Here is a 27,696-nt window from a genome sequence, read left to right as displayed (position 1 = left end):
TTATCAGCATTATTTATTTAGCCAAAGAGTTCTTTGTCTCTGCAAATGGCCCCAATCAAGTTTTGTTTGAGACAATTAGCTAGTGCCAGCCAATGAGTCCTATGCAAATGTAGGGATAGGAATGCAATGTGTGCATTTGAAGGCGCAGGGTTTTGTTCTTCGGCGGGGGGGGGGGGGGGGGGGGGGGGGAAGGCAGATTGTAATTGCTTTCTTCTGGTACTTTTTTTTTTTCCCCTTAAGTTTAGTGTGGGGGTGGGGAAGACAGGTTTATCTGGTCTCTCTCCATCCCCTCTAGTTCCACAGCAGCTGGGGGCGGGGGTGAGGGGTGGGTTGCAAGTCCTTTAAAAGCCTCTACCTTGCACAGCCCAGGCTCTTTCGAAGTTAGTGGTGGAACGTGGGAGAGCTGCCGCCTGCCAAGCAGTAAACCAGCACCTCTGTTTGTTTGTTTGCTTTGCCCATAGTTCAACCGCTCCCAACCCACACACTAAGGACCCTGAATCTGTCCACCCCCAGCGAAGCGAGACCTTCTGGCTGGGTCCCCCCGATTTGGGCCGATTTTGCGCCTCCAAACAACCTTAGCATGATGTCTTATCTTAAGCAACCGCCTTACGCAGTCAATGGACTGAGTCTGACCACTTCGGGCATGGACTTGCTGCACCCCTCGGTGGGCTACCCGGGTAAGTGAGCCTCGCGGCACTCCTGCCTCGCCTTTCTCCAGACCCGCCCCTCGGATTGTGACGCCCTTTTCCCCCCGGAGCTCTGGGGCCGGCGGTCGCGCTGCCCCCACCCCAGCTCCAGGCGAGGTCCCCACTGGGTTTTCCTTCGAAAAAGCAGCTCAGGGCCACAGGGCGTTTACCGGCCGGAGGGGAGGATAGGGGCTGGAGGGAGTAGGTGGATCCTGCAACACTGGAGGAAACCCACACCGCTTTATTCTTAATTGGAGTGACTGGGGGGACACACTTCGGAGCCGGGCGAGGAAGGTTCCTGCCTCCGCCCGTATCTGGAATCCTAGTTCCTCGAAGGACCCTCTTCGAGAAGCTGGGTTTCTCCTCCTAAATTCTCCGGGCCAATCCTGGGGCCTCCCCTGTGACCTCCAGGCCCCATGCCTCTAAGCCCTAAAGGTGTGACTTACCCTGGGTATGGGTGCTTTCCTTTCCGGTCAGATCTGTTTTTTTAAATCCTCATAGAAGTAGGAAATATGCCCCCATTTTAAAGATGGAGGAACAAAGGCCCTCAAAACCAGAGTCTCGAGCAGGATCGAGATTTCACCCCATCAATCCGAACTGCGGGTCCTCGGGGATCCCTTGACTTCACGGAATGGATTTTTTGTTTGTGTTGTGGCTTAGGGGTTGCTTCTGTGGGAGTTTAGGATTTTGGGCTTCCTTTTATTTCATTTGTTATCTATGGAAGGGTCGCTCTGGCTGGAGCGATCTCCGATGTCAAAAGTGGGGGCTCCCCTGGAAAGGACAGTGCTTGTCTGGGGACCGAGTGTCGGCTCCGGGTCCGGGCAGGGGGTGGGGAGAACACTGGTAGGCTCTGGGTTGAAGGGCTGGGGGGACAAGGGAAGTGCCGGGAGTGGGGGTCGGGGGAGTCGGAGCACCCGCAGAGACCCCTATGACTGAGAAACTGCTCCCCCACCCTAAAGGGCCCTGGGCTTCTTGTCCCGCAGCCACTCCCCGGAAGCAACGCCGGGAGAGGACGACGTTCACACGGGCGCAGCTAGACGTGCTGGAAGCTCTATTTGCTAAGACCCGGTACCCAGACATCTTCATGCGGGAGGAGGTGGCGCTGAAAATCAACTTGCCCGAGTCCAGGGTGCAGGTAGGGCAGATGTAGATAGAACCGTCCTTCCTGACCGTGCCACTCCTCCCCTGAGCTCGGTGTATGTTGAGGACCCGGCAGAGTCCCAGGTCTTAGAAAGTGTGAAAGGAAGGCCTCCATTGGAGGCCAGTACACTCTTGTTCTAAGGCTCCTTGGGCCTGATTACTCCTCTTGCCCCTTTCTGCACCCCCACCCCACCCTAGGGGTGAGTCTCTGCATGAGTCTCCCGACCTAGGTTGTAAGGGAAGACTGGAGATTTTGCTGCAGTGATAAAGCACAGTCCTAGAGCTTTCGGGTCCCCAGCCAACAGAGGCCTGGTCTTGGCAGATTTCAAGGGCAGTCACTTAATATTTTAATACTTCCCTTTCCCCGTGCGGAAATCCTACCCCATTCTCATCTACTTTTAGAGGTGAAAGGAGCTTAGCTCCTGTATAGCCCCAATATTTTTACAGGTGAAGAAATGGGAGTAAATGACTTGCTCAAGGTCACATGTCAGTTTGGCGATAGAGCCAAGCCACAGAAACACTGGTGTTCTTAACAAAGAAATTACACAATAATAGTGTTTTCTTTAACTTCTCAGGGTGTAGACAGAATTTGCTAGCTCTGAGCCATCTTGCAGATAAAATATCAAGGCAACATCCTCAGTGACATCCCCCCCTCCCCTTAACTTGACCTTAAGCTGGAGAGGGAAAGTAAACTCCAAATTTCCTCAAACGCAAGCCGCATATAGAGTTCTCTGGAAATAATGTTTAGCACCTAAACACACACACACACACACACACACACACACCTGGGACTCCCCTTTAGCCAGGACATATCAATGTGACCTGCAGATCACACAAGAGACTTTCCAAAGTAGGACGGAGGAATTTAGCACTTGGGGGGCTTGAACTCAAGTCTTCACTGCAAGAAAGTAAGTGGCTCTGAGTGGTTGGTGGTGATATGCTCAGCTTTGGGGGCACAGTTAACACACCCATATGTAGAGCTCATTCGAGAAAACCACGGAGGACATGTTGCTCAGAAAATGCCTGTGGTTTTCTCTCAAAGGGTGGTAATTTCTTTGATAGGCCCCCTCCCATAGCAAATACTGTTCCTTCATTGCAGAACATGAACAGGGCTGGTAAAGACAGTCTTCACAGTTGCAGGCAGACACTTAAATTGACAAGCCAGTGAACATAGCCCAGGACACTGAATCTGTGTGCTGAGTGGCACCACCCTGAAGGCAAAGACTCCAGTATCAGACCTGAGACTAGCAGAGAAGTCTGTGCTTAAGCTCAAAGCTGAGTACGTACAAAACATTCCACTTACCATAAAGCCAGTTTCAGCAAACAGTGGCTTTCAGACCTCCTTCAACAGGAATGCTTCTCCTTGGAGCTCTCTTTTGTAAGTGAGCCTTTTTAGGAGAGAAGGAAAAAAAAATAGAGTGATGGAACCTCCATATTAAAAGTTACTCCCCAGAAGATGGACTGTAAACTTTGAATTTAGGCTGTTCTTGTTGTTGAGTAACAACAGAATTGTTATCCCTCGCTTTGCTTGTGTTTTGCTCCAAAAGACCTAGAAACATGGAATTCCACTGTAAGAGTGTTCCACAATACTGCTGGGTCTATGTGTATGTGTGTATTTAAGGTGAAATACGAGATAGGAAAATGAGAGGGAGAATTTTTAGCCATATGAGTTATGATACTGGGCTGGGAGTCCAGGCTTTAAGACAGCCTCCCCACTTTCTTACAGTTTCAGGGGTATATATGAAAGCACCACAAAATGGGTTTTCAGTGGCAGGAGAGATTGTCTGCTTAGCTCATCTGTCCATGGAGAGCAGATTTGTAATCTGGAAGCCACTCCTGTCCTTGAAACCACGTTAAAGAAATTTCTTTCCCTTTCAAGGTATGGTTTAAGAATCGAAGAGCTAAGTGCCGCCAACAGCAGCAGCAGCAACAGAATGGAGGTCAAAACAAAGTGAGACCTGCCAAAAAGAAGACCTCTCCAGCCCGGGAAGTGAGTTCAGAGAGTGGAACGAGTGGCCAGTTCACTCCCCCCTCTAGCACCTCAGTCCCGGCCATTTCCAGCAGCAGTGCTCCCGTGTCTATCTGGAGCCCAGCTTCCATCTCCCCACTGTCAGATCCCTTGTCCACCTCCTCTTCCTGCATGCAGAGGTCCTATCCCATGACCTATACTCAGGCTTCAGGTTATAGTCAAGGATATGCTGGCTCAACTTCCTACTTTGGGGGCATGGACTGTGGATCTTATTTGACCCCTATGCATCACCAGCTTCCTGGACCAGGGGCCACACTCAGCCCCATGGGTACCAATGCAGTCACCAGCCATCTCAATCAGTCCCCAGCTTCTCTTTCCACCCAGGGATATGGAGCTTCAAGCTTGGGTTTTAACTCAACCACTGATTGTTTGGATTATAAGGACCAAACTGCCTCCTGGAAGCTTAACTTCAATGCTGACTGCTTGGATTATAAAGATCAGACATCCTCGTGGAAATTCCAGGTTTTGTGAAGATCCGTAGAACCTTTTTGTGGGTGATTTTTAAATATACTGGGCTGGACATTCCAGTTTTAGCCAGGCATTGGTTAAAAGAGTTAGATGGGATGATGCTCAGACTCATCTTCTGATCAATGATCCGAGAGGCATAGAAGGAAAAATGAAGGGCCTTACAGGGGCCCACCAACCAGCAACCTGAAATGGACAGACCAGTCTACTTAAGATCCTGTCATAGTTTTAGGTCATTGGTTTTCCTGATTTGCAAAGTGATCAAAAGCATTCTAGCCATGTGCAACCAAACACCACCAAAAATAAACAAAACTAAATTGCGAGGGAAAGGAGGGAAGGACATAGCCTTCTTAAGCAGAGGTGTTCCAATGTTTTAGCCAATCCGTGGTTGAATCTTAGGAATGGACAGTGTCTCAAGCTCACTCACGTTTCATGACCAACTGGTAGTTGGCACTGAAAAACTTTTCAGGGCTGTGTGAATTGTGCGACTGATTGTCCTAGATGCACTACTTTATTTAAAAAATAATGTTCATAAGGAGTCAATATGTAGTTTAAGAGACAATCAGTGTGTGTCTTCTATAAATGGTACATCTGTGGTTTTTAATCTGTGCTAGACTTCAAAACTGTGATCTCCTGTTATTGTATGCAACCTTGAACTCCACCTCTGCAGGGGTTCTTCTGTGATTAAATAGGTTATAATTATAAGCAAATTCAGAGCAACTGAGTACTTATCTAAAAAGATTACCTTTGGCTGGAGGTGAGCTGCACTGAAACTTTACAACAAAATGTCTCTGGACAAGGAGAGTGAGAGAAGAGAAACAGAAGGACACTAATTCATCTGTAATTTACTGTTGGTAAGCCTAGCAGTAAAGAGACATTGGTCAATTGCTCTGACCCTGATGAATTTATAGACTGAGATCATTGTCGTTTATGCTTGCAGATGTTAACTGGAAAAGTTATATATGCATAAACCTTTCCTTCCTGGATTTGGCAGATATGTATAATTATATTAAAATGGTTCTAGCACAATATTGGGTCCAGTTTAATTTTATGCCACTATTTATGGATGAGAAGCCCATATTCAGCCTCTCCTTCCCTAAACATATTTTATTTAGGTCAGAGAGGAAATCCATAAACTCTATTTAAAAAGCATTTTTGGCTTTACCAATGGATGAACTAGATACGAGTGACTGTGGCATGTCCACTTTGTGTGACTTCCATCAGGACTGCTCTGGAATAGAATATAGGGAGCCTAACAATCATTAGGATCTTGCTCTCCTTGCCGCATGCCATGGTGATTTCTTAGGCACTTTATTGGTACCTTTTAACATAGCTCATTTCTTTTTTAGCGAGACAGGGGGAACTGTAGTACCTCAGAGAAAATGGGAATGGCAAGAATTCCTTGTTTTTATTCTCTCATTTAAGGGGATTTTTTATTTTTTAACTTCCAAAAAAATCTGAGGTGAACATGAGAGGGAATGTAATCAGAATCTGAAAGCAGTTCAGGCAGAAATGATTTCTGAACAAAAGAGTTCCAGAAAAGTTTTAAAACCTATAATTTCAGTAGTTGAACATAAGGCACCCTGGTCAGTTTTGTTTTTGTTTTGTTTAAAAGAAAGTGCTGAGGAAAAGAAAATAGGTCCCTTCTCAGTTCTACTTGCATTTTGTAAACCAATCACCAGAAAAGACAAATGGGCCAATGGTCATGGTGCTCCTCAGGTAAAAGCAGTATTGAATGTTAAACTCTTTATGTTCTTAAATTTGACCCAAATTAAGTGACTCTTGACTAACTTTTTAAATGACTTTAGTAGTTGCAACCATTTTGTTTTCTAGCTAATTTTTCTGTCCCTGGCCGTGCATGCTCTCTTGAACCCTACATAATCTTGCCTAATAAGTAAATTGGTTTTGTTTTACTGCTAAAAGAAATGCAATAGTTAACAAGAAGCAACTGAGGCAAAACTTCATGGCAAGATTTTCCAGTACCCATTGATAATATTTACCCTACAGAGTTTACACCGAAGTGAAATTGAGGCCCAAGAGAGAATCTTTGCTTTATAATTTTCCAGCTTCTGGATCTAACTCTCCCAGCTTTTCTCATCCAACAGTAAAGCAGATCGAAAGTAATTTCTCTCCCTGCTTCCAGTTTTCAGGATGCCCCACAAAGGATCAGGAAAAGACCCCCTCTCATTAAAAATAATAATGGTATAATTATAACATGGCATAATAATAATTGCTCAGCAAATAACGCGGTTAGATTTCTCCCCAATACTATAAACACGGAGGAGGTCAGAAAAAGGCGTTGAGCATCTTCTGAAACTAATTTTTCCATCACCTTTGCACAACTTCGTTTAACAGACCACGGAGTTAAATCCCTTTGGATTGACGGCAAAGTAGAAATGAATTCCCCCTGACCGCAGGCAACGAAGGGAGGGAAAGGGGGGCGGGGAGCAAGCGCTGGCTTAAAGACGTCCAGAGAGTTCTGATCACCCCTCCTACTCAAGACCGGGTTTAACAAAATTAAGCCCAGTCATGGTGATACTTGTACTGAAATGACGTCACCCTCCAAAGGCGTCAGGGAGCTAGTTCAACTGCATATTGGCAACTGGGGCGGGGGGCAGAGGTCGGTGGGGTGGTCCGCTTCACAAAAATCTGCTGCCCCAATCCTTTATCTTCCCCACAAAGATTCTTGGCCGTTTGTATTTCACCTTGGGAGTGTTTCTAGCCTTCCCAGATAAGAAGAGCAATGCAATCAAGTCAATTAATTTCCGGCTGCCGAAATTTCCGAGTTTTAGATAATGGTCAGTTTCCTCAACTCCCATCCGGTTCCTTGGTCTCACCTTTCCTCTAAACGTCCCTTCGGCCCCAGCCCCGCACAGCCTGGGCGGGAGGCGTGGGGCCCCGGGAGGCCCTGGGCGGGACTGCGGGAACTGTGCCCCAAGGTGTGCACAGGGGCGGCGCAGGAGCGCGGCCCGGGTTCTCGGCCGAACTCACCGCGATCTTTCAGGGTTGGAGGCCCGTCGGAGTTGGCCGGGGAAAGGACTCGCATCCCTGCCCCTGGGAGCCCCAGTTGGGGCAGAGGCCCAAGTCAGTTCCCCGGGCCGATACCGCCCTCTGGGCCCTACTCACAGCCCTGCGGGCCTGGCGGAGGCGACAGGAGACCGTCTCTCGTTCTTTGAGTTCCCCTCCCTTCCTGTGCCCTGCCTCCGGCTGGGGTCCGAACCCAGGACCTCCGCCGGGCCGCAGCCCACCCCGCTCGGCTAAGTGTTCAGGCCCCGCGGGATCCGGCCGCGCCAGAGCCCAGGGGGCTGGGGGCCGCGGGCAGAGCTGAGGAGCCGCCGCGGGGCCTGCGCGCCTTCAGCGCACGGAGAGCGCGGCCTCCTCGAGCCCTGAAGTCGCCTTTGGGTCGGCCGCGGGCTTGGGAGGCGTCTGGCTGACAGCACGGCCCGGCCCGAGTTGCGGAGGGAGGGAGGAGAGTGTGTGTGTGGTCCGGACACGAGCAGAGCACCTTGCGCTGGAAAAGGAACGAAAACTGAGACCAAGGAGAGGCCGGGCCCAGGAGAGGGGGCCAGGGAGGTGAAAGCGGGCCTGGCGGGGCCTACGGCCTCTGGCTCTCCTCGTCTCCCGGGAGGAAGCGCCGCAGACCGCTGGGTCTCCTCCCGGCAGCGAGGGGGAGGCCGCCGCCGCCGCCACAGCGGGGGCTCCCGCCGAGGGGCGTCCGTGGCGCCGACAGGGAGTCCAGCTGGGCCTGCTCTGGGCCCTCAGAGATCTCCCTGGAGAGCCAGGTGCTCCGGCTGGCGGGTCTGGGGAAGTCGTGCTTGTGTGTTCCGCCCTCCCTCGGGGTCCTGGGCTCTGGGCTGAGGCTTTCAGAGGGGAGCCTCATCCCTTTTCTCCTACCCTTCTACATTTCTTTTTTTAACCGAGTGCCCTGTCTTTTCCTTTTTGGACCTGGGCGCAGCACTGAACAGCCCCGAAGGCTGGAAGCCGGGTCTGGAATGGGGAAGCGGTGCCTTAGGCGTCCTGGAAGGCGCCAGGAAGCCCATTCCGGTCACCTGCAGGGCAGCGGCCGCAGAACTGTGCCCGCCCGCACTTAACCAGAAGCGGGTGGTCGGGCAGCCAGACCTGGCACGTACAGCACAAGTTTGAACCCGCATCTAACACCCGGTGAAAACCTCGCTGTTGTTACCGGGACAAAGCTGTAACCCAAAACCAGGCGTGCCAGTGTTAGGTGGTGGTTTACTGCACACAGAGACATGTTTTAATTACGCAAAAGAGAAAAACAAAGGAGTCAGGCAGGCGTCGGGCGCATCCCACACAACTGAAGCGGACGTCGTAGAAAACAACCCAAACGGGAAGATACAGGGTCGGACTCAGCCATGACCTCAGCCTGCTTCTTGCCTTCCTTGGAAACCTTTAGGAAGGACAGCTCTTTCCCCTTCCTACCACAAAAGGGTCCAAGCCCCAGTCGCGTATCTGCATGCCCAGATCTGTGACCAGTGCCTTCAACACACCTCTGTTTTTCTCTCAACGGGTAGCACCCAGTAAGCGCAGCATGCCGGGATAAAACCTGATCCCCCAGCCGCCCCATTTCCGCCCGTGGGTTAGCACGATAGGAAAGACAGGGAGCCCCTGGGATGGAGAGAGCAAAACCCCCAACAAAACCCACCCCGATGTCTTTCACTATTAGGCTCTGAAACTGCACAGATTATGGGATTTGTCTCGGACAGAATTAACATTACATGTGAAACCATAGTGCTCCGGTGTATTGAGACACATTGTATAGAATTGCTTGGAGCATCTCTTCCAAACTGCCTGTTAATAGCAATATGAGGCCTTGAACGCATTTGTGGGTTTTTGTTTTTAACCCGATTAAAACAAAATTTAGGCACTATTTGGAAAGGGCAGTTTTTCCAAGGGAGGCAATTCGAAGGACACGGAACCCATTCCGCCAGCTGGAGGAAGCTTCTGTCTGCAGAAGTGGCTGAGAGAAGTGAGCAGGCGTGCGTTTGCAAGACCTTCTACTATGCAGCAACTCCCAGAAGCAAGGCAGGCACCACCTCCCCCCGCCCCCCAATTCTAAAGGGAATCTGTCAGACTTCCTCTCTTGCAAGCAGCGTGTTTTATATTTAAAAATCAACCTGCTGTCGACTGCAAACAAACAATAAGCAAATTCAAATAAAGGAGCCCTACCAAGCCCAACCCATTCGGCCAAAGATAACTGCAGGTGCCCGAGAGGCCAGGCTATCACTGGGGGGAGGGTCGACTCCGAATTTTGTTTTTCTCCTAAAGGGAAAGTCGAACAGCATGAGGTCCATGAGTCACTTTTATTCCTTAATCTCCCCAACTCTTTACCTTCCATTCTTAGTGGAAGGAAACATGGTATTTGGGGGTGGAAAAAAACAAAACAAAACAAAACAAAGAAAACAAAAAAGAATCCCACAGCAAATATATAATGGTAAGTGACCAAAGTTTGAACTGACTTGTTTTAGTTCCAGAAGGGAAAAAAAAAAAAAAAAAAAAAAAAAAGCTGTCCAAGAATCAGAATCCTCTGCGACCCTCTCCCGGCGTCCTCGCCTTGGTTTGCCTACTGTGGAGGTGGGAAGGGGGCCTTTGGATTAGATGTTTCTTACTAGGAGACACCTGCAGCCGAGGGTGTCTTTAAAAATAAGATGCCGGTTTCTAGCAGCTATACCAGTGCTGATTTCTACCCCTCTGAACGGCCCAGGACGAGCCCAGCAAATGCGGCCTCCGGGAAACACAGGAGCAGCACTTGACTGCACCCTGCAGGTCTGCTGCCCTCCACCCTCGGTTCCCCAGGTAAAGACCTGAAAGCGCCCCTTAGAGTCAGCTTTTGGGTGAAGACTCTCCCTGAGGCCCTGCCCCCAATCTGCCAACTGGAGTCTCCAGAGGCCTGCGGCCACACTGCCACCTGAAAATCACTCATCCCGGCCCCTAGTTGTTAAAATCTGTTCCAAGAATCAATAGTCACATTTTAGGCTCATGGGCCATTAATAAAAATCTCCTTAACATTCAAATGGCTCTAAAATGCGTTGATGGCGGATTACTGGGGCCTAATGGACGTCGTGTGTGACAACATGGTCCCTGAATAGCGATGTTCTGGAGTGGGTGTCTGACCACAGCTACTTGATTATCAGCTTACAGCCAAACCACATTTTAGCTGCGATGCTCTTAAGTAGAGGCGTTTCTCCCGACAGCAGAGCGGGAGACTTCTGTGTTCTTCATTTAACCGGATTTAACAAACGCGTAGAGTTTTGGAAAGGGGAGGGGGAAAACTTGCCTGTCGGCATAAGGTCACCTCCAGACGAAAGAGGGGCGGGTCGCGGGCCACTGCCCCTCCTCCCCGCTTCTAAGGGAGCTTTGCCCGAAAGGCGGCTAAGGCCGATGGAGGCCCGCGCCCGGGACGTCTGCGTTGCCCTAAGTCCGGGGCTTCCCCGCGGGACCCCCGCGCTTCTCAGCGCCGGCGCAGAGTCCCTAAAGCCCCTGCCCTCCCGCCCCGACAAGGCCCGCCGAGTCTGGAACACTCGCGGGGCGCTCCTGCCGGCGGCGCGGAAGCCTACAGGCCTGGCTGCTCGCAGTCGACGGCGCCGTGGACGCCCCTGCAGCGGCTGCGGCGCCAGGGAGGGAGCGGGGACCCGGGTTTCCAGCAAAAGTGGTGCAGGCGCGTGTTCCCGTCCTCCACCCTCCCCACCCGCACCCCAATTCAGCAAACTAAGCGGAGGGTTCCGCATGCTGGGCCTCCCCAGCCCCAGCGGCGCCCACCCCCCTCCGCCCCCGCTAAGGTGACTTGGAGACCAGAGAGAGTGCCAGGGACCGCAGAGAGTCTCACTCTCCTGGCCGAGAGGCAGCTTCCGGCCAGCTGCTGGGGACAGCGAGACCAAGACCCCTAACCCGTACCTCCGACGGCTGCGGGCCTCGAACCCGCGGTGGATGGGTCTCCCGTGGAGACTGAGAAGGCTCGGGCCCCAGGCACAGTGCCACCGCTCTCGAAAAAGCGGGAAGTGGGGTGGGGGTGGGGGTGGGGGTGCCGTGGTCTTCGTGCCCCACCTTTATCGGCTTCCGCAGTCTCTCCGAGGTTCAGGGTGGTGCGTGGGGGCGTAATGACGCAAGAGGCCAAAACGCCCCGCGGTCCGGTCCCACGTGGGCGCCCCACTCTGGGCGGGCGCAGAAGTCCACATTTCCTCCTTCGAGCACCTCGTGGCGAAAAGACGGGAGAACTGCGACGTGCTTGTCCCTAGAGCTCGCGACTTGGAGTAAACGCTGCCTCCCCGGGCGGGCCTGGGCTCGGACCCCAGTGCCCAGGGTCTGGACCCCGTCCTGGATCCTTGCGGCAGTGCGCCCATCCGGGCCCCAGGCCTGGACGCCGGCCGGCGGGTGGCAGCTTCCGGTTCCACCTGGAGGCCTGGCCTGGCCTGACCCAGCCCGCGGGAGCTGCCAGGGCAGGTTCAGAAGACTGGTAAGGAGCGTCCTAAAATGAACGCTGCGTTCGAGTTTTGAACACGGACGGTGCACAGCTTTTCCCGAGTCCTTCTTGCCCATGGACCCATGCGAGTGTGACAACCTTTGAGTTACCTTTGGCTCGAAATGTCCAGCTATTCATTCTTATTGCTACACAGTGCTAAGGAATTTTTTCATAGGGAGGCAGATACTTTGGAGAGTTTTACACACACACGCACACATCCAAAAATGAAATTAGGTAATTGTGGAATGAAGAGTCACATTAATATTATACATTTTAAATTGAGGCAAGTCTCTAATTGAAATGTCTTTGTCAATAGTTCTTCTTGCGGATTAAGTTGATGCTATTTTTAATTTTAGTCTAAATTGGCCACTTTGAAGCTTTAGAAGGCTAACAAGAACTCAGTCTATTGATTAATCTCTACCAAAAAGCATAGCCTTTATTTAGTCTTAAAACTGACCACAGATAAGGCCCTCTGATCTTGAGATGGGGGGGGGGGGGATGGTATAAACATACATTCCCTATTTTCAAGAACAAGTAATTGAGTTGGTTAAACCAATAATCTTGATTCCTGACTATTGTAAATGAACACATCACTTCCTCTTTTCCTTTTTCTTCCTTCTTTTATTCCCCCTTTCCTTCATAGGTATAGCTAAAGGTATGGAGTGTATGATACACAATTTTATTAAGAGGTGCCTGCGCTGATATCTTTTTCAGGAATTCTTTTTTTTTTTTAATATTTATTTATTTTTGAGAGAGAACTTGCACGTGAGCAGAGGAGGGGCAGAAAGAGGGAGGCAGAGGATCCAAAGTATGCTCTGTGTGCTGAGAACAGAGAGCCTGATATGGGGCTCCAACTCCAGAAGAGGGAGATCATGATCTGAGCCCAAGTCTGTCACTGAACCTACTGAGTGACCCAGGTGCTTCTTCAGGAGTTCTTAACAGTGAACTTCCCTTTGGGGATGGTTGTCCATGGATAGATTTTAGAGGATGGATAAATTCTCTCAATTGTATAGAAAAATACATTTTTTTTTGGTGTGTGTTCAGTGTAATTTTTCTGGACAGATCTACAGCTTTTGTTAAATTCACACACACACACACACACACACACACACACACACACACACACACACAGGCTGTAACCACCCCGAATTAAGAGCCATTGGTTTTTATGATTCATATGTTGTGAAAGAAGAGTGAACTTGGGGATAGATACTTGTAGTTCTCATAAAACCTGGACAAAATGGCAGCCCAGTGACATTTAGATCTACCCCTAACATTTTGAAACTTTTTTTTTTAAACAAAGTAATCTAAAAAATCCCTTTTATTTTTAAATTTTACCTAGTTAGGCCCAATTTGAATTATTGCCCATGAGGCTATTTACGTATAATGCATTGTAAAATAACAAATGAATTAAATAAGACTTGTTTTTAATATTATCTACATATGAAATGTGAAGTAGAGAATTTAAGCAAACATTTTAATGATTCAGACCAAAAAACTTCTTTTAAAAAAATGTTTATTTAATTTTTGAGAGAAAGAGAGCATGTAAGGGGAAGGGGCAGAGAGAGAGGGAGACAGAGAATCCCAAGCAGGCTCTGTGTTATCAGCCCAGAGCCCAGTGCAGGACTTGAACTCAAGAACCATGAGATCATGACCTGAGCCAAAACAAAATGCTTAAGCAGTTGGGCCACCCAGGCACCCCAAGTCTCTTTACCCAAAACAAGACAATCAACAGTAATAACAACAAAATATTATCTGGCTCTAATTTAAAACTTTAGAAAATTTAGTATGAATTGGATCTCCCTTTCTCTTTGTGCACGTACATAGATTTAGTAATCATGCCTAGGTTCCCAAATTTTTCTGTTGAAAGGTTTTTCATTTTCCTTAAAGTTTAATGATTGTCAAGGTGGATGAAATAATAGATAAGGGAGGTGGGACCTTCCAACCAAATCAGAAGGAGGGCATGATTATACCATCCAGGTAAGGAATTCAAGGTCAGATGGTATAATCACCTGTAGGGGACCCAGCGTAGAATTTAAATTAAATACTTAGAGGCCTGTCTTCAGAATAGCAGATCTAGCCCATCCCCCCCACCCTCCCACCCCCATAACTCCCCAGCTTACTTCCAACCTTGTCTAAGGGGATATCTTCCATTAGTGCAAGAGGAAGCATAATCTATGGGTTTATTTAGCATTTGATCTTTGCGCAGAGGCTTCCATTTAGAGTAACCATTGCAGCTAAGATTTGGATCTGGTCCCTAAAATAGCCTGAACTGAGTGACCTCAGGCAAGTAGACGCAAGATACTAGCAATTTATTTCATATCAGCTCCCAGGCCATCACCAGATGATAACAACCCTTGGACACCGTTAATCTCTGCTTGACTCAAACTGGTGACCGCAAGGTGAAAGGCAGGGCGTTATCTCTGAGCAATTCATGTGGCCTTCCACAGATTGCCAGTTGGGCCAATACAATTGAAGCCTCTTCTCCAGTGGTTACTTTAAAATTTCATATCCAAAGTCTTTGGTCTTTGTTGGACTGGAAGGTAGGAGGGCTTTATCAAGGAAAATGCCCAAGGGCCAAGATGTGGGAGCTTAGAATCCAATACAAATTAGAAAGGTTGAAAAGGTAACTGTGTGTTTTCCCTGCCCAATAAACTTTAAACAACATCACTGTGACCATGACTAGAAAAAGACCTCTGGAAATGAATGTTTTTTTGCCAAACAGTAGAGGGAAAATGCACATATAAAAAATAAAAGGCAAAGTACTATCTAGAATTGCTTTTATTGTTTTGAAAATGGCTTTATTTTTGCCATCTGGAAGGTCAGTACAGATGACCATGTTCTCATTCCGTATCATTTCAGGGATAGATGGGGCAGCAGAAAGTCGGGGCGGGGGGGTTACAGTGGAGAATAAAGGAAAGCAGTGTAGTGGTGAAGGAAAGCTGTTGATGCCCAGAGGGAGACCAGGCTAAGTGACCTGCAGGGCAATTGCTAACTATTTGCACTTTTCAAATATCCAGAGGGAACAGTTTTAGGCTCATATCCCAGGGTACTCAGCTCTAGCCTCAAGTCACAGAAATATGCCTTTACTGCTTGGTAGAAGTATTCTGCCTCTGCTACTCCAGTATTCTAGTTATAATCATTCTATTTGATTTTTGTTAAATGGCTCTGGAAAGGATTGACAGATAAAAAAAAATCGAGAGGTTTCAAAAATACTGTAGCTATTTTAATCATATGTTGTTTAAGGTCCCTGTGTTGGAAGTGGGTCATTGATGAAGTAGACACAAATTCTTTTGGGTATTTTTAGCAATAAGCTCCTTTGGACAAGATCAAAAATCAACTTGACATATGCAGAATTTCAGTCGGTCAGCAAACAGTGTCACAGAGACATCCCGCTATGCTGTTCTAGAACTTCATTCCTAGACCCTTTGTTTGCTGACCTAGCTTTTTAATTAACTGGTATCTGCAAACCCTACCCCATTGTTTGGTATCTTCTCCCCCAAATGATACACTAAATAAACAAACTCAAGTCATAATTACTAATCTCAGGATGAGAGAGCTGTATACAATTGGTAAAAGGACACCCCTTAGGGTAAAAAGTCACTGATTGATAACAGTGGTGTGTTTTGTAACATTGGAAGATTTCTTTTTTTAAAGACTGTGGGGAAATAGGGCATGGAATAAACAGGGAAGTCTTGTTACTGCTTAAGACTGGCCTTGGCTCCAGTGTCTTGATGATACAATGTTCAAAAAACATGGACAGCGTTTGCCTGGTCAGACAAGAGGCAAAGCAAAATGTTTACGTATTTGGAGGAGATTACAGTGTCAGGACTGTCTCTCCTTAGTATGTGTCTGCTCCATGAGAAGTGGGCTGGGATAGAGTCTAGAGCCTGGACACAGGAGACCAGACCTGTGTTCTCTTGGTCTAGTCTTGCCACGCCTTCATGATGGCAGTGATGAAGGTGGGATCAATCTCCCATATTGAAATGATTGGCATGTATCGTAGACCAATCAGCGGGACATGGGACCAGGTGATTTACTCAGCCTTCCAAAGATCTATCTCAACTGACAAATGTGCTGCTTTCCAGAGGTCAGTTTTTTTTTACTGTAGGTCTAGAACTTTTACATTTGTGCGTTTCATGGATAACTGGAGCGGATTTAGTGCGAGCAGAAACCGGTAGCTTCCCTCGTGGAAGCGCAGTCTGGTCTCCGCCCGCTTATCTTTTTCTGAATATCTTGAGCTTTCTCTGAGCTTTGGTTAATTTTACCTCAAATTCATACACAAATTGGGCTGTGGTAGGGGTGGTGTGAGTGAGAGGTATTTGGTTTTTGCTTATGTCTCTGGCTCTCATAGTATTGTAGAAACCCTCATACGACAGTGTTTAAATAAGCAATTGTGACTTCCAGGTGTCTTAGGAAACATAAGTCGGTCCATATTTTTTTGTTGTTATTTGAGAAGCTGACCCCGAGTTCCAGGAGGGGAGTAGTTAAAGGCAGTGGGGGAGCATTCAGGCTTTAAAGTTCGATTGTCTGGTGTTAAGCTCCTCTATAATGAAGTAGATATTTTTCCTCATGAAGATTTTCCAACCCTTCTGTGCCTTAGTGCCCTCATCTGTAAAACAGGAAAACATGGTAGTTTCCACTTCTCTGATTGTCGTGAAAGACAAAGCACTTAGCTCAGTGTCTGGTAGGTAATAGGTGCTCAATCCTTGGTCCCAGTTACTATTGCCACCCTTATGGTCACTGTCATGGTAGTCAGTCTCTGGCCGGCAAAACTGAGTCAGAGTCAGAAGCCTCGATGAACTAACGTTGACTGTTTTCACTCCACCAATAGGACAAGAACACAGTTATAGGAAGAATGCAAGAGTAATCGTGTACTGTTGTATAATATGTATCAAATTATAGATGTAGCATAACCACATGGTTAAATTCATTTTGTGTTGGGTCTGTCTTTGTCACAAAGAGCCTCTGATTTTGTTCAACAGTCCAAGAAACCGTAAGGATTTTGAAATCTGCAAAGGCATTTGGCAAAAAGGAAGGAAGAGCAAAGACAAATTTGACAAGAGGGTCAAAGTGTAACAAAACAAACCACGCTGCTATCTTTATTTTATTTTTAAAAAAAAATCTTTTTTAGTGTTTATTTATTTTTGAAGGAGAGAGGGAGAGCACAAGCAGGGAGGGGCAGAGAGAGAGAGAGGGACACAGAGGAATCGAGGTGGGCTCCACGCTGAGAGCAGAGAGCCCGCCACTGGGGCTCCAACTCACTAGGCATGAGATCATGACCTGAGCTGAAGTCAGCCGCTTAACCGACTGAGCCACACGCACAAGCTGGGGAGGGGCAGAAAGAGGGAGACAGAGGTTCCAAATATGGCTCCACGCTGACGGCAGAGAGCCTGATGCGGGGCTCAAATTCATGAACCGGGAGACCAAGACCTGAGCCGAAGTCAGATGTTTAACTGCTTAACTGGCTGAGGCACCCAGGTGCTGCCACACTGCTATCTTTAAATCATACTTCCAGGCCTCTCCATGTAAGATTTAAAATGTTTATCCATTATTGCAAGTAGTTTTTTCCCAGCTCCAAATGCCCTGAACCCCAACCTGCTCTCAGTGTTGTTGAGAATGATACTAGCATCTTTATTCCCACATACTGCAGGTTAATTCAGTCTGTGGGCAATGTTTATTGCCTCCTCCTCATCTCTAAAAATGCTGTCAAAACATGGTTTTAATTTCCTTTTAAATGTGGCTTAAACAGGGCTGCCAACACATTTCACAATTTTCCCCCTAAACATCAGCCTTTAACAAGAAAAGTGTGGTAACGTTGTTTAGTAATAAAATAATAAAGACCTTGTAAATTGGGCCCTTGGTTTAAAAAAAGGAGAGAATAATTGGGAATAAAAAAAAGCTTTATGCAAATCAACTAGTAAGGATGATGGCAGAAGGAGAAGAGAACAGGGTAATGAATTTGTTCAAATGAATTTACTGAAGACGGCAATTCAACTCTCTAAGGAATTACAGAGAAAACGAGTAAGTGGCTAGAGGGGCTGATATCTCAAGAAAGCCTGAATAGGCAAAATGGACCACATTTGCAAAGAGCAAAGCTTTAGTCCTCAGCTTCCACAGTTCTTCAGCACACAGGTCTGTGCAAGCAATTTGTTTAAGACTGCAAACTCAAAACATGTCTCTGAGGGCACGCACAGGGAGACAGGACCTCCTTTGTGACGTCTGTGATGGAGCAGGGACCTGACAACCACCTGCAAGAGTCTGAAAAGGCATCACCCATCAGAATTGACCAGGGGCATCCAAGGGGCTAATTTGGAATAAAAATATGAAACTGCGAGATGTCTCAGTGATGACCTCTCGATGGCCCGGGAAGAGTCGCTCAAGGGAAGTGACGGAATCACCAGTCTGGAACATTTAAAGCCAGGGAAGGAAGAACCCTTGGAATTAAGCCCCAGGAACTGTCCAGCATCAGCCGACAGCTCGACTCATGACTAGGTGACCTGTTAGGTGAGAATTCCCACCTATCATGTACTTAACCATAGGCTTATTGAATATCACTCTTGTTTTTCAATTCCTTTTGACAGTTGTGACACTAATGGTATTATTGCCAAAGGGACTTTTGTAGGTTCATATAGATTTGCATTTGTTCCACGAGGAGATGTAGTTATATTAATAAGAGTCCGTGTTTGCCTTGAAGACACTTCAGCTTTGACCTCTTCGGGAGATTGAAAGAATAACCAAGCACATTGTAGCTTCTCATGCCTGCTGTAAATTTCTCTGAAGAGCAGACACTAACTGCAATACTAACAATTATATGAATGGTAAAATTATAATATTTTTCTGGCCCCGGAGACATTAAAATGGATATTAGAGGGGCACCTGGGTGGCTCAGTCGGTTAAGGGTCCAACTGTGGCTCAGGTCGTGATCTCACAGTTCATGGGTTCGAGCCCCGCGTTGGTCTCCACCCAGAGACAGCTCAGAGCCTGGAGCCCGCTTCGGATTCTGTGTCTCCCTCTCTCTCTGCCCTACCCCACTCACTGTCTGTCTCTCTGTCTCTCTCTCAAAAATAAATAAACATTAAAATGGATATTATTTTTTTTAATGTTTTTATTTATTTTTGAGACAGGGAGAGACAGAGCATGAACGGGGGAGGGTCAGAGAGAGAGGGAGACACAGAATCTGAAGCAGGCTCCAGGCTTGGAACTGTCAGCACACAGCCTGACGTGGGGCTTGAACTCACGGACTGTGAGATCATGACCTGAGCTGAAGTCAGACGCTTAACCAACGGAGCCACCCAGGCGCCCCTAAAGTGGATATTAGATTGGCTGTAGGAAAAGATTCTCAGGTGTCAAGCTTACAAAATTAAGCCTCCACTTAAACCTTCATTAGGGTTTAGGAAAACTAGGGCCCTTGTAAGATGTATCTATTCATTCAGTAACTATTTGAGGGTCTTCTTTCTACCAGGCACACAAAGTTTCAGCTTCCATGGAACTCACATTCATGGTTATGGGAGACCATTCTGCTGGGTGGTCACAACGGAAGCCAAGGCTTCTGAGTCTAAAGGAAAATGCTGGTGCGTTTAAGGATGTATGGAAATGCAAGTGACGCTAGAAGCTTGATGTTTGCTGACACTCGAATGGATGGGAACACGTATTTTTAACACATTTGAATACGATCCAGATGTTCCGATGAACGGTTATAGTTTGTGATGCTCCAAACTCAGGCCCCTCTGGGAGTCCTGGGTGTGCGGAGGGAGGTCGGAGCACAGGAGATGCTCTGCACTGAGAACCTACGTAGGTCCCAGGGCCCGTGGCTGCAGAAGCTCCATATGGTGTTCTGTGTCCTGGCCTTGTTGTGTGACAGTTGCTGCTCACAAGCTTGGCTTAGGCTTGGACGTCTTTGAAACTCACCCCTCCTTTCCCCCCTCCAATTGCCTCCATCAGACTGACTCCTTAAAAAACAGGGCTGTGAATGGAATGGCCGAAGTGTCCCTGGGACAGGCAAAAGCAACCATCTAGTGTTTTCTACAGACATACTGACTGTAAATTAAAGAAAGGCCTTTTTGGAAAAGACAGCCCATCAAGAGACCACTTAATGTTTAATTACATGCAGTTGGAAACTCCGCAGCAGCCCAGCCAAACAGGGCATCAAAATCTAAGACAGACAGCGGTGGCTGGTGCAGAGTTTCCTTTTGGGCTCCAGGTACAAAAATTCAAACCCAGAGTGGTGTATACTCACACCCCAAGGCGACTAGAATCGTTAATTATTACTGTCCCTGTGGTGTAATACGATCTTGGAAAACGTCACACAAGAATTCCTCCAAATTGTTTGTTTCATTACTCTTCCTCCTCCTCCCCAGTTTCTATTTCTTGGCTCTGTTCTTTTCTGTAGTTGCCTTTCTTTCTCTCTTTCCTCCCTCCCAATTGGCATTGTGATGTTGAATTCACCAGGTGCGCAAACTTCCTCCCTCATCTGACACTTCTTTGGCAGAAAGCACAGGTAGCCCAGCAGGTATTGTCAGGGTCAAGTTAAAAAATAACAAAACCTGCCAATGCAGATTCTCTTCTCCTGGCATCAATGGGTTCGCGAAAAGGCTGCCGTGGCTTTAATATTTCCCTTTTTACAGCTGGCATGAACTTGGCAGTCCATCTGCGGCTCACCACCTTTCTCCCACTTTGTCCTTGTCCGCACTGGGGGATGGCCAGCATTTGCCCTGGTTCTGGGTCCTGAGGTGGGGGGTGGGGTGGTAGGGACAGGAGCGGAATGACGAAGGAGCAGAACGATCTTCTGTTTAGAAAACGTTGACTGGAACAAGTACCGTTGTTAGGTCTCAACTTACACCTCAGTGGTCTCCGTTAGATCCTTGATGCATCAGAAATGAGCTGACTTAGTAAAAATATTGGAGATGTTGAATCTCTGTGGTGGGCTTTTAAAATCTGAAACCACAAGGAAACACCGTTTTGTAAGTCGCGAGTTATATGCCAGGTGAGCGCCCAGAGTTCTGACAGGCTGGGTAAACTCGGAAACTAGCTGATTGTGGGGCGCCTGGGTGGCTCACTCAGTCGGTTAAGCATCTGATTTCCGCTCAGGTCATGATCTCACGGGTTCGTGAGTTCGAGCCCCTCATTGAGCTCTCTGCTGTCAGCACAGAGCTCACTTCGGAGCCTCTGTACCCCCCTCTCTCTGCCCCTCCCCTGCTCATGCCGTCTCTCTCAAAATAAGTAATAAACTTAGAAGAAGAAAAAAAGAAACTAGTTGATTGTGAGAGAAACAGTACTAGGGTTTTGTTTCTGTTTTCTTTTTGGAAGTATTTTTTTTTATAAGTGTTTATTTGTTTATTTAAGTGATCTCTACACCCATCGTGGGGGCTTGAGCTCATGACCCCGAGATCAAGAGTCACATGCTCTTCTGACTGAGCCAGTCAGGTGCCCCTGTTTTCTTTCTTATGGTCTGGTATTAATCCTACAAGAAATAATCCTCCTAGGGGGGAAAAAAGTGAATATATGTGTCTTCAAGCAACCAGACTTGCTGCAGGCATTAGAAAGCTTTGTCTGCAGTACATGTAGCTTCCACAGCTCTTTTCGAGAGGGAGTCCCCGCATGGTTCTCAACTCTTTCTCAGAGTGGTGTGATATGTGCTGACATTCTTGAACCTTGTCTACGTCCAGGGCTCCCAACACCTTGTTCTATCGCAATGAAATTGAATGATCAGTTTGTTACAAAATGGCTTTCTATACACACATTCATATTTCCTTTGATAATACAGTGAGTTAGGGGCACCTGGATGGCTCAGTCGATACAGCACCTGACTTCACTCAGGTCATGAGTTCGAGCCCCACGTCGGGCTCTGTGCTGACAGCTCAGAGCCTGGAGCCTGCTTCGGATTCTGTGTCTCCCTCTCTCTCTGCCTCGCAGAAATAAATAAACATTAAAAAAAAAAATAATAGAGTGAGATTATGTTTACTCTTTAATTTAGTGTGAAAGTCCTTACTGCTGCTGTGTCAACTGTGGGGCTGGCCTTGTTTACAGTTGACTCCTGTGAGGAAATTCCTGAAGGAGGTGTGTGTGGGTGTGTGTGGGTGTGTGTGGGTGTGTGTGAACCAGAGAGAGAGAGAAGCAGAGAGACAGTGAGAGAGAGGTGCGAGGGTTGGGGAGAAACAGAGAGGTGATGGTGGTATATCTAGAGATTGTTAGATATGTAGCCAAGTTCTGGTTCCTCCATTCTCCTAACCCCTTCTGGGTCAGGGAGGAAGAGTAGATAACGTTTCCTCAGGCTGAATGGCTGTGGAGCTCCTTCTGATAACTTTTCTGCTGTAAAACACTTGAAGTTGTGGCTACTCTAAGACATCATTTCTGTTGCCTACACCAGTAGGAAAGAAAATCCCAGTGTACTTTATGATACAATATTGATCAAGATGGGGGGTTTTCCTGCAGGTAATGCTCTTTCATTTGACAAGCACAGATAGGCATTCTGCAAAGAGATAAAATGGCTAATATATTTGGAATAATCACTAATGCTTATGAGATAGTATTAAGTGCATCTGATCCACGAAGCCATTAAATTTACACCAAACATCTAACAAACTAATTGTAATATTAATGGGGAGAGAAAAAATTACGTTGCATGACTATTTATTATTTTAATTTTTACAAAGATAACATTGCTAGATACAAAATATTATCTATGTTTAAACATTCCAAGCACGAGGCAAGTGATTGCGTTGTCAGGGAAAAAATGCCTCCCCTCAAGTTAATGGCTGATATGATGATACTCTAAGCCCCCATTAGCTATCCATTCCAATCTCAGATTAATCGGGCACAGCCATGAACCTGGGATTGGTTCCTATCTCCATATGACCAGTTTCACCTCCAGAAGATGACCAGTAATCACTTTATCATAGGTTACAGCAGGAGTCAGGGAGAGGTGGCAATTAGCCAACATCATGTTCACATACGTGCATGTGTACATGTATGTGTGACACATATACACCCCCCTGTGTATTTGTTGACTTTTCGTGTGTCTGTCATCTCATTATATAGGGTGAAATTTTCAGGGGATTTCACTTTACACTTATTTCTGTCCTCCCAGTACCCAGTCCAGGACTTGGAATACAGCAGGTGCTTAATACAGAGAAATTATTGACAGGTTATGATGACTCTAGCAACCAAAGGCAAGGCCAGGGGGTGTTTATCTGTCTCTTTTGTTCCCTCTCTACCTTGACAGAGCCATTACTTTGGTCTCTTATCTACCCATCCTGCTTTCTCTTCTCTACCTTCCAATCTGTTCATGCTGCTATTAAATTTAGTTTCTACAAACCAGATCTATAACGTATAAGGGCCACAGGATAAAGGCTTAACATGTTAGCCTAGCATTTACGGTTCTACAACAGCGCTTTTCGAACTTTAATGCGCATACAAATCATCTGGGGTTTTCAGAATGCAGATTCTGTTCTGGTCGGTCTGGGGGTGAGGCCCAAGAATTTGCATTTTTAACAACATCTCAGGCAGATGCTGCAGGTCCCGGGACCACATTTTGAACGGCAAGTCTCTACAACACTTGGCCTGGCCCAGGTGATAAATGCCCTTTTAGCTTCATCTCGATTCACTCCTCACCCCGCGCCCTACATTCTAGCAAAACTTTTGTTCTTGGCATTCCTTTGCAATTCTCCGACTTGGGCTTTGACTCACATTATACCTTTTCTGCCTCCTAAACCATTACTCATCCTTCCAGACAGCTCAAATATCACCATCTCTGTGAAGACTTCCAGCTCAGCTGCTGCCTTCTTGGTCAGCTAATCACTCTGTCTACCAGGTTCTCACAGCACTTTGCTAGGACTAATGTTTAGCACTTATTATAAGTTATCATAACTGTTTGTTTACATGATTGTCTTTCCAGCTAGACCACGAGCTACCCAGGGCAGGGGGCCAGCCAAGCCTTAGCCATCTTACAACCTCAGCACCCAGTATAGAGCACAGCACACACAATCGTACCTTAATATTAGTTGAATTGAATGGGCTTTTCATTATCACTCTTTTGCAGAAGACTTTTAATGATGAACATTTTGAGACAAAGACCTGTCGTGGCAGAATTGAGGGGATCATAGTCGTTGATGTTAAATGGTAATTAAAATGCTTTAGCAAGGGATCATAGTCATTGTGATAAACCATAACTATATTAGTAATTAATGCTAGTAATCAATAATAGTACTAATATTGCTATCATCTATGATAATAATTGACTATAATTGTTATTAACGATAGCTATTTTTTATCTGCTGAATGCTATGTACCAGGTACTTGCTAATCACTTAGATATAAAATTTCACTTAAACTTTACAACCTATGTTTTATCTTAGGTAAGTACATAGACACAGAGTTTTGAGGATAGATCCAGTGCTGCAACCCCAGGAAATGATAGAGTTGGAATTTGAAACCTGGATTCAGTCCATGCTCTTAGCCATTTTTCCCTTGCTGGAAGAATAGCCGGGTAAGTGTGTCTTCTTTCTAGAGCATTCACCAATTATATGTACTCTAGTTTTAAAAAGTTTTTATTTATTTAAGTCATCTCTGCACCCAATGTGGGGCTCAAACTCAAAACCCCAAGATCAAGAGTTGCATGCTCTTCTGACTGAGCCAGCCAAGCACCCCCAGTCACACGTACTATAAAACAAAAATATATGTACTCTAAATGCAGTGGGGTTTCCCTCCAGGGCAGGGATCATAATCCTTTTCTGTGCTTTGGACTCCTTTGGCAGTCTGGTAATGTTCATAGACTGCTCAGAACACTTTTTTAAAGTATGTATGTATGTATGTATGTATGTAAAAAAGGGTTTTGTTTACAGGACAGCGGGACTATAATGGAACAAGTCAAATCCCGTGTCATTGTCCAACGCCTCTAACTCTTCCTTCTCATCCTTCTTCTCCTCTGCTGCAGCTGGGATGGAACCAGCAGCAGGAGCTGCAGATCCTGGGGAGGCACGGATAGCCACAGCCCCACCAGCAGTCACACTGGCCAACTTGCCAATACCCTGGGCCATGATGTCTTCAGTGCTTTTTCCGGTCAACTCACAGATGACCTTGTCAAGCAGGTCGTCATCCGCCTCAATGCCCATGCTGTCCAGAATCTTCTTGATGTCCTTGGCACTGGGGGGAGGCATTGCCCTAGAGGACGTCAGCAGGTAAGAGGCAATATAACACAGCTCCTGCGGTGTCAGAGACTGAAGGGTTTTTTTTTTTTGTTTTTAAGCAGGCTCTGGGCCCAACCTGGGGCATGACCTCACAACCCTGAGATCAAGAGTCACAGACTCTTCCGACTGAGCCAGACACCCCAGAACATTTTTAAATGCATTAAAAATAACAGAATTGCAAAGGAAACCAATTAGTTGAAATATGGTTTATCAAAATAGTAAAAAAAAAAAAAAGTTGTGATATAGTAATAGGTGCCTTTCTAAATAAATAAATAAATAAAGTTTTATTTATTTAAGTAATCTCTACATCCAAGGTGGGACTAGAACTCAGACCCCGACATTGAGTTGCATGCTCTATCGACAGAGTCATCTAGGAGCCCCTGTGCCTTTCTTTTTTAATGCCTTAAAAATAAGATCTAGCAGTGAGACTAATAATGACTTTAATTCTGAAGTTTTAATGGGCTTAGACAATATTTTGAGATATCTGCAACTGAAATATGATGAAAATATCTGTGATCTGGGGCGCCTGGGTGGCTCAGTCGGTTAAGCATCCGACTTCAGCTCAGGTCACGATCTCACGGTCCATGAGTTCGAGCCCTGCGTCGGGCTCTGGGCTGATGGCTCAGAGCCTGGAGCCTGCTTCCGATTCTGTGTCTCCCTCTCTCTCTGCCCCTCCCCCGTTCATGCTCTGTCTCTCTCTGTCTCAAAAATAAATAAACGTTAAAAAAAAATTAAAAAAAAATATCTGTGAGTTCTCTCTACTCAAGACAAAGTCACAGGTGTTGCTTAAGATACTGAAGTTTGTTGCCTATATTCATAATGGAAGAAAATGCTAAATTTCTCTAAGAGGTGAGTGCAATTAAAGGTGTGATTTTTTTTTCCTTCCATCTAAGTTCATGGCCCCTTCCCCCAGAATTCTATGCACAAACACCTTGTATATGTGTATGTGGGGATTGGTCCTTTGAACTTCAGATTAGGAATCCATGTTCTAGAAAGGACAGATTTTCTGCCTTTTGAAGAGGTTGGAGTGCTCAGAGATAGAAGTCAGCCAGATGGAAAAAATTGTCCCGTGCACAGAAATGGCACAAAATCAGTGGCAAGAGGCACATGGTGAAGGAGTATAATAAAAGGGAGAGAGGAGGAAGAAGAGGAGAAACTTAGCAGCATTTGAGCCTTGCAGCAGGTAAGAAGTTCTTCCTTTGTGGAGTGGACCCAGAGATGTTCAGAAGAGGATGGGGAAAGAAAACTTGGAAGAATCCAAAAACATACATGCAAGTTTTAGCAACTGGAAGAAATTCTGTAGCTGTCCCCAACAGAAAGAACCACATTGTGATGTTACCATACTGAGGAGCACGAAGGGATCTGTGCCTGCGACTGTCAAGTGATGGCAGAGTGGGCAGCGTCCCCATCTTCCTGAATCGGTGATACATGGCAAGGGTCATAAAACCCACTACCCTCCATCTACTTCAACTGATTCAAATGAGAACAAACAACACAGTGTAAACCTAACCTAGTCTGTATCTTTATCAATTTTGAAGAGATAGGGAATCCAAAGTTTGGAGGCACAGGTAGAATTTTGACCACTGTAAATTATAAATTTGTCATTCCAATGGTATCAAATGCCACCATTTGGCATTCAAGCACACTAAGATCCAATCCCTTTTTTTCTCTTAGGGTCTATGTATCCTTTTCTCATGCACTTTATATTCTTGGCAATTAGACCTATCAAAATTCTGTGCCCGCTTCCATTTTATTCTTTGCAAATCCTGACACCAATAATGCCTTTTATTCTATCGCAATCCCTGAGTCCTACCCATCCTTTAAGGCTCAACTCAAACTCTGCCTCTTTTATAGCATTTTATCTTTATTTCTCTTATGTTCAGTAACTCTCTTTGTTGATTCTATGGACAACAAAAGTTGTGGCCTTTGGAGAAAAATTATACTAGAAAAAGTGCCCAGTGATGGAAGGAAAAGCAGAATAGAAAGTTAAAAAAACCCAATTCTTAGGGCCCTCGATAGTTCGATATCAATAGACTACACGAGTAATAAAGTGAACGTGGAGTATTAACCAAGGTTGTAAATATAACTGCACAGTTATCACCCTAATGGTAGTGATAGGAGTACAAATGTGGCAAGTAAAAATATGTATATTTGGTTAAGAAATTTAAACATTTCCAACAGAAGTGGAGGGGAAGTATAAATAGATGCATAGTTTACCTCAGCTTGGACGGAAATGATCAGAGGTACCTCCTTACAAAGATGACTGTGGTAGTAGCTGAAGGGTGGATTGTAGCTCAGAGAGATTTAAGGCAGAAAGACCGCTTGGCAGCCATTTACATAGCCCAAACTAGGGACACCTGGCTGGCTCGGTCGGTAGAGCACGAGACTCTTGATCTTGGGGTCATGAGTTTGAGACCCACGTTGGATGTAGAGTTTACTCAAAAGCAAAATTAAAAAAAAATAAGTAAATAGTCCAAGTGAGATATAATAAATACCCACTTAAGACTTCAAGGTTTGGGGCACCTGGGTGGCTCAGTCGGTTGAGTGCCCGACTCTTGATTTCGGCTCAGGTCATGATATCTCAGTTCATGAGTTGGAGCACCGAGTAGGGCTCTGCGTCGACAGCACAGAGCCTGCTTGAGATTCTCCCTCTGTCTCTCTGCCCCTCCCCTACTAGGACTCTCTCTGTCTCTCTCAAAATAAATAAATAAA

The 27,696-nt window shown here is 46.4% G+C and overlaps 2 protein-coding genes across 2 annotated transcripts; one reads left to right on the top strand and one right to left on the bottom strand.

The window, feature by feature from the left end:
* Nucleotides 1-465: 465 nt before the first annotated feature.
* Nucleotides 466-5,483, top strand: OTX2 (orthodenticle homeobox 2). The gene is made up of 3 exons (XM_027065793.2): nucleotides 466-677; nucleotides 1,646-1,821; nucleotides 3,706-5,483. Exons 1-3 carry the CDS (start codon nucleotides 581-583, stop codon nucleotides 4,324-4,326), a joined length of 894 nt encoding a protein of 297 aa, XP_026921594.1. The 5' UTR covers nucleotides 466-580; the 3' UTR covers nucleotides 4,327-5,483.
* Nucleotides 5,484-24,633: 19,150 nt separating this feature from the next.
* LOC113601510 (60S acidic ribosomal protein P2-like) lies at nucleotides 24,634-24,954 on the bottom strand. The gene has a single exon (XM_053225100.1). The coding sequence runs from the start codon at nucleotides 24,952-24,954 to the stop codon at nucleotides 24,634-24,636; it is 321 nt and encodes a 106-aa protein (XP_053081075.1).
* Nucleotides 24,955-27,696: the final 2,742 nt, after the last annotated feature.

This window comes from Acinonyx jubatus, chromosome B3, assembly GCF_027475565.1.
Source record: "Acinonyx jubatus isolate Ajub_Pintada_27869175 chromosome B3, VMU_Ajub_asm_v1.0, whole genome shotgun sequence".
NCBI lineage: Eukaryota > Metazoa > Chordata > Mammalia > Carnivora > Felidae > Acinonyx > Acinonyx jubatus.
The sequence above is the reverse complement of the archived record's forward strand: the minus strand, read 5'-3'. Positions and strand labels throughout refer to the sequence as shown.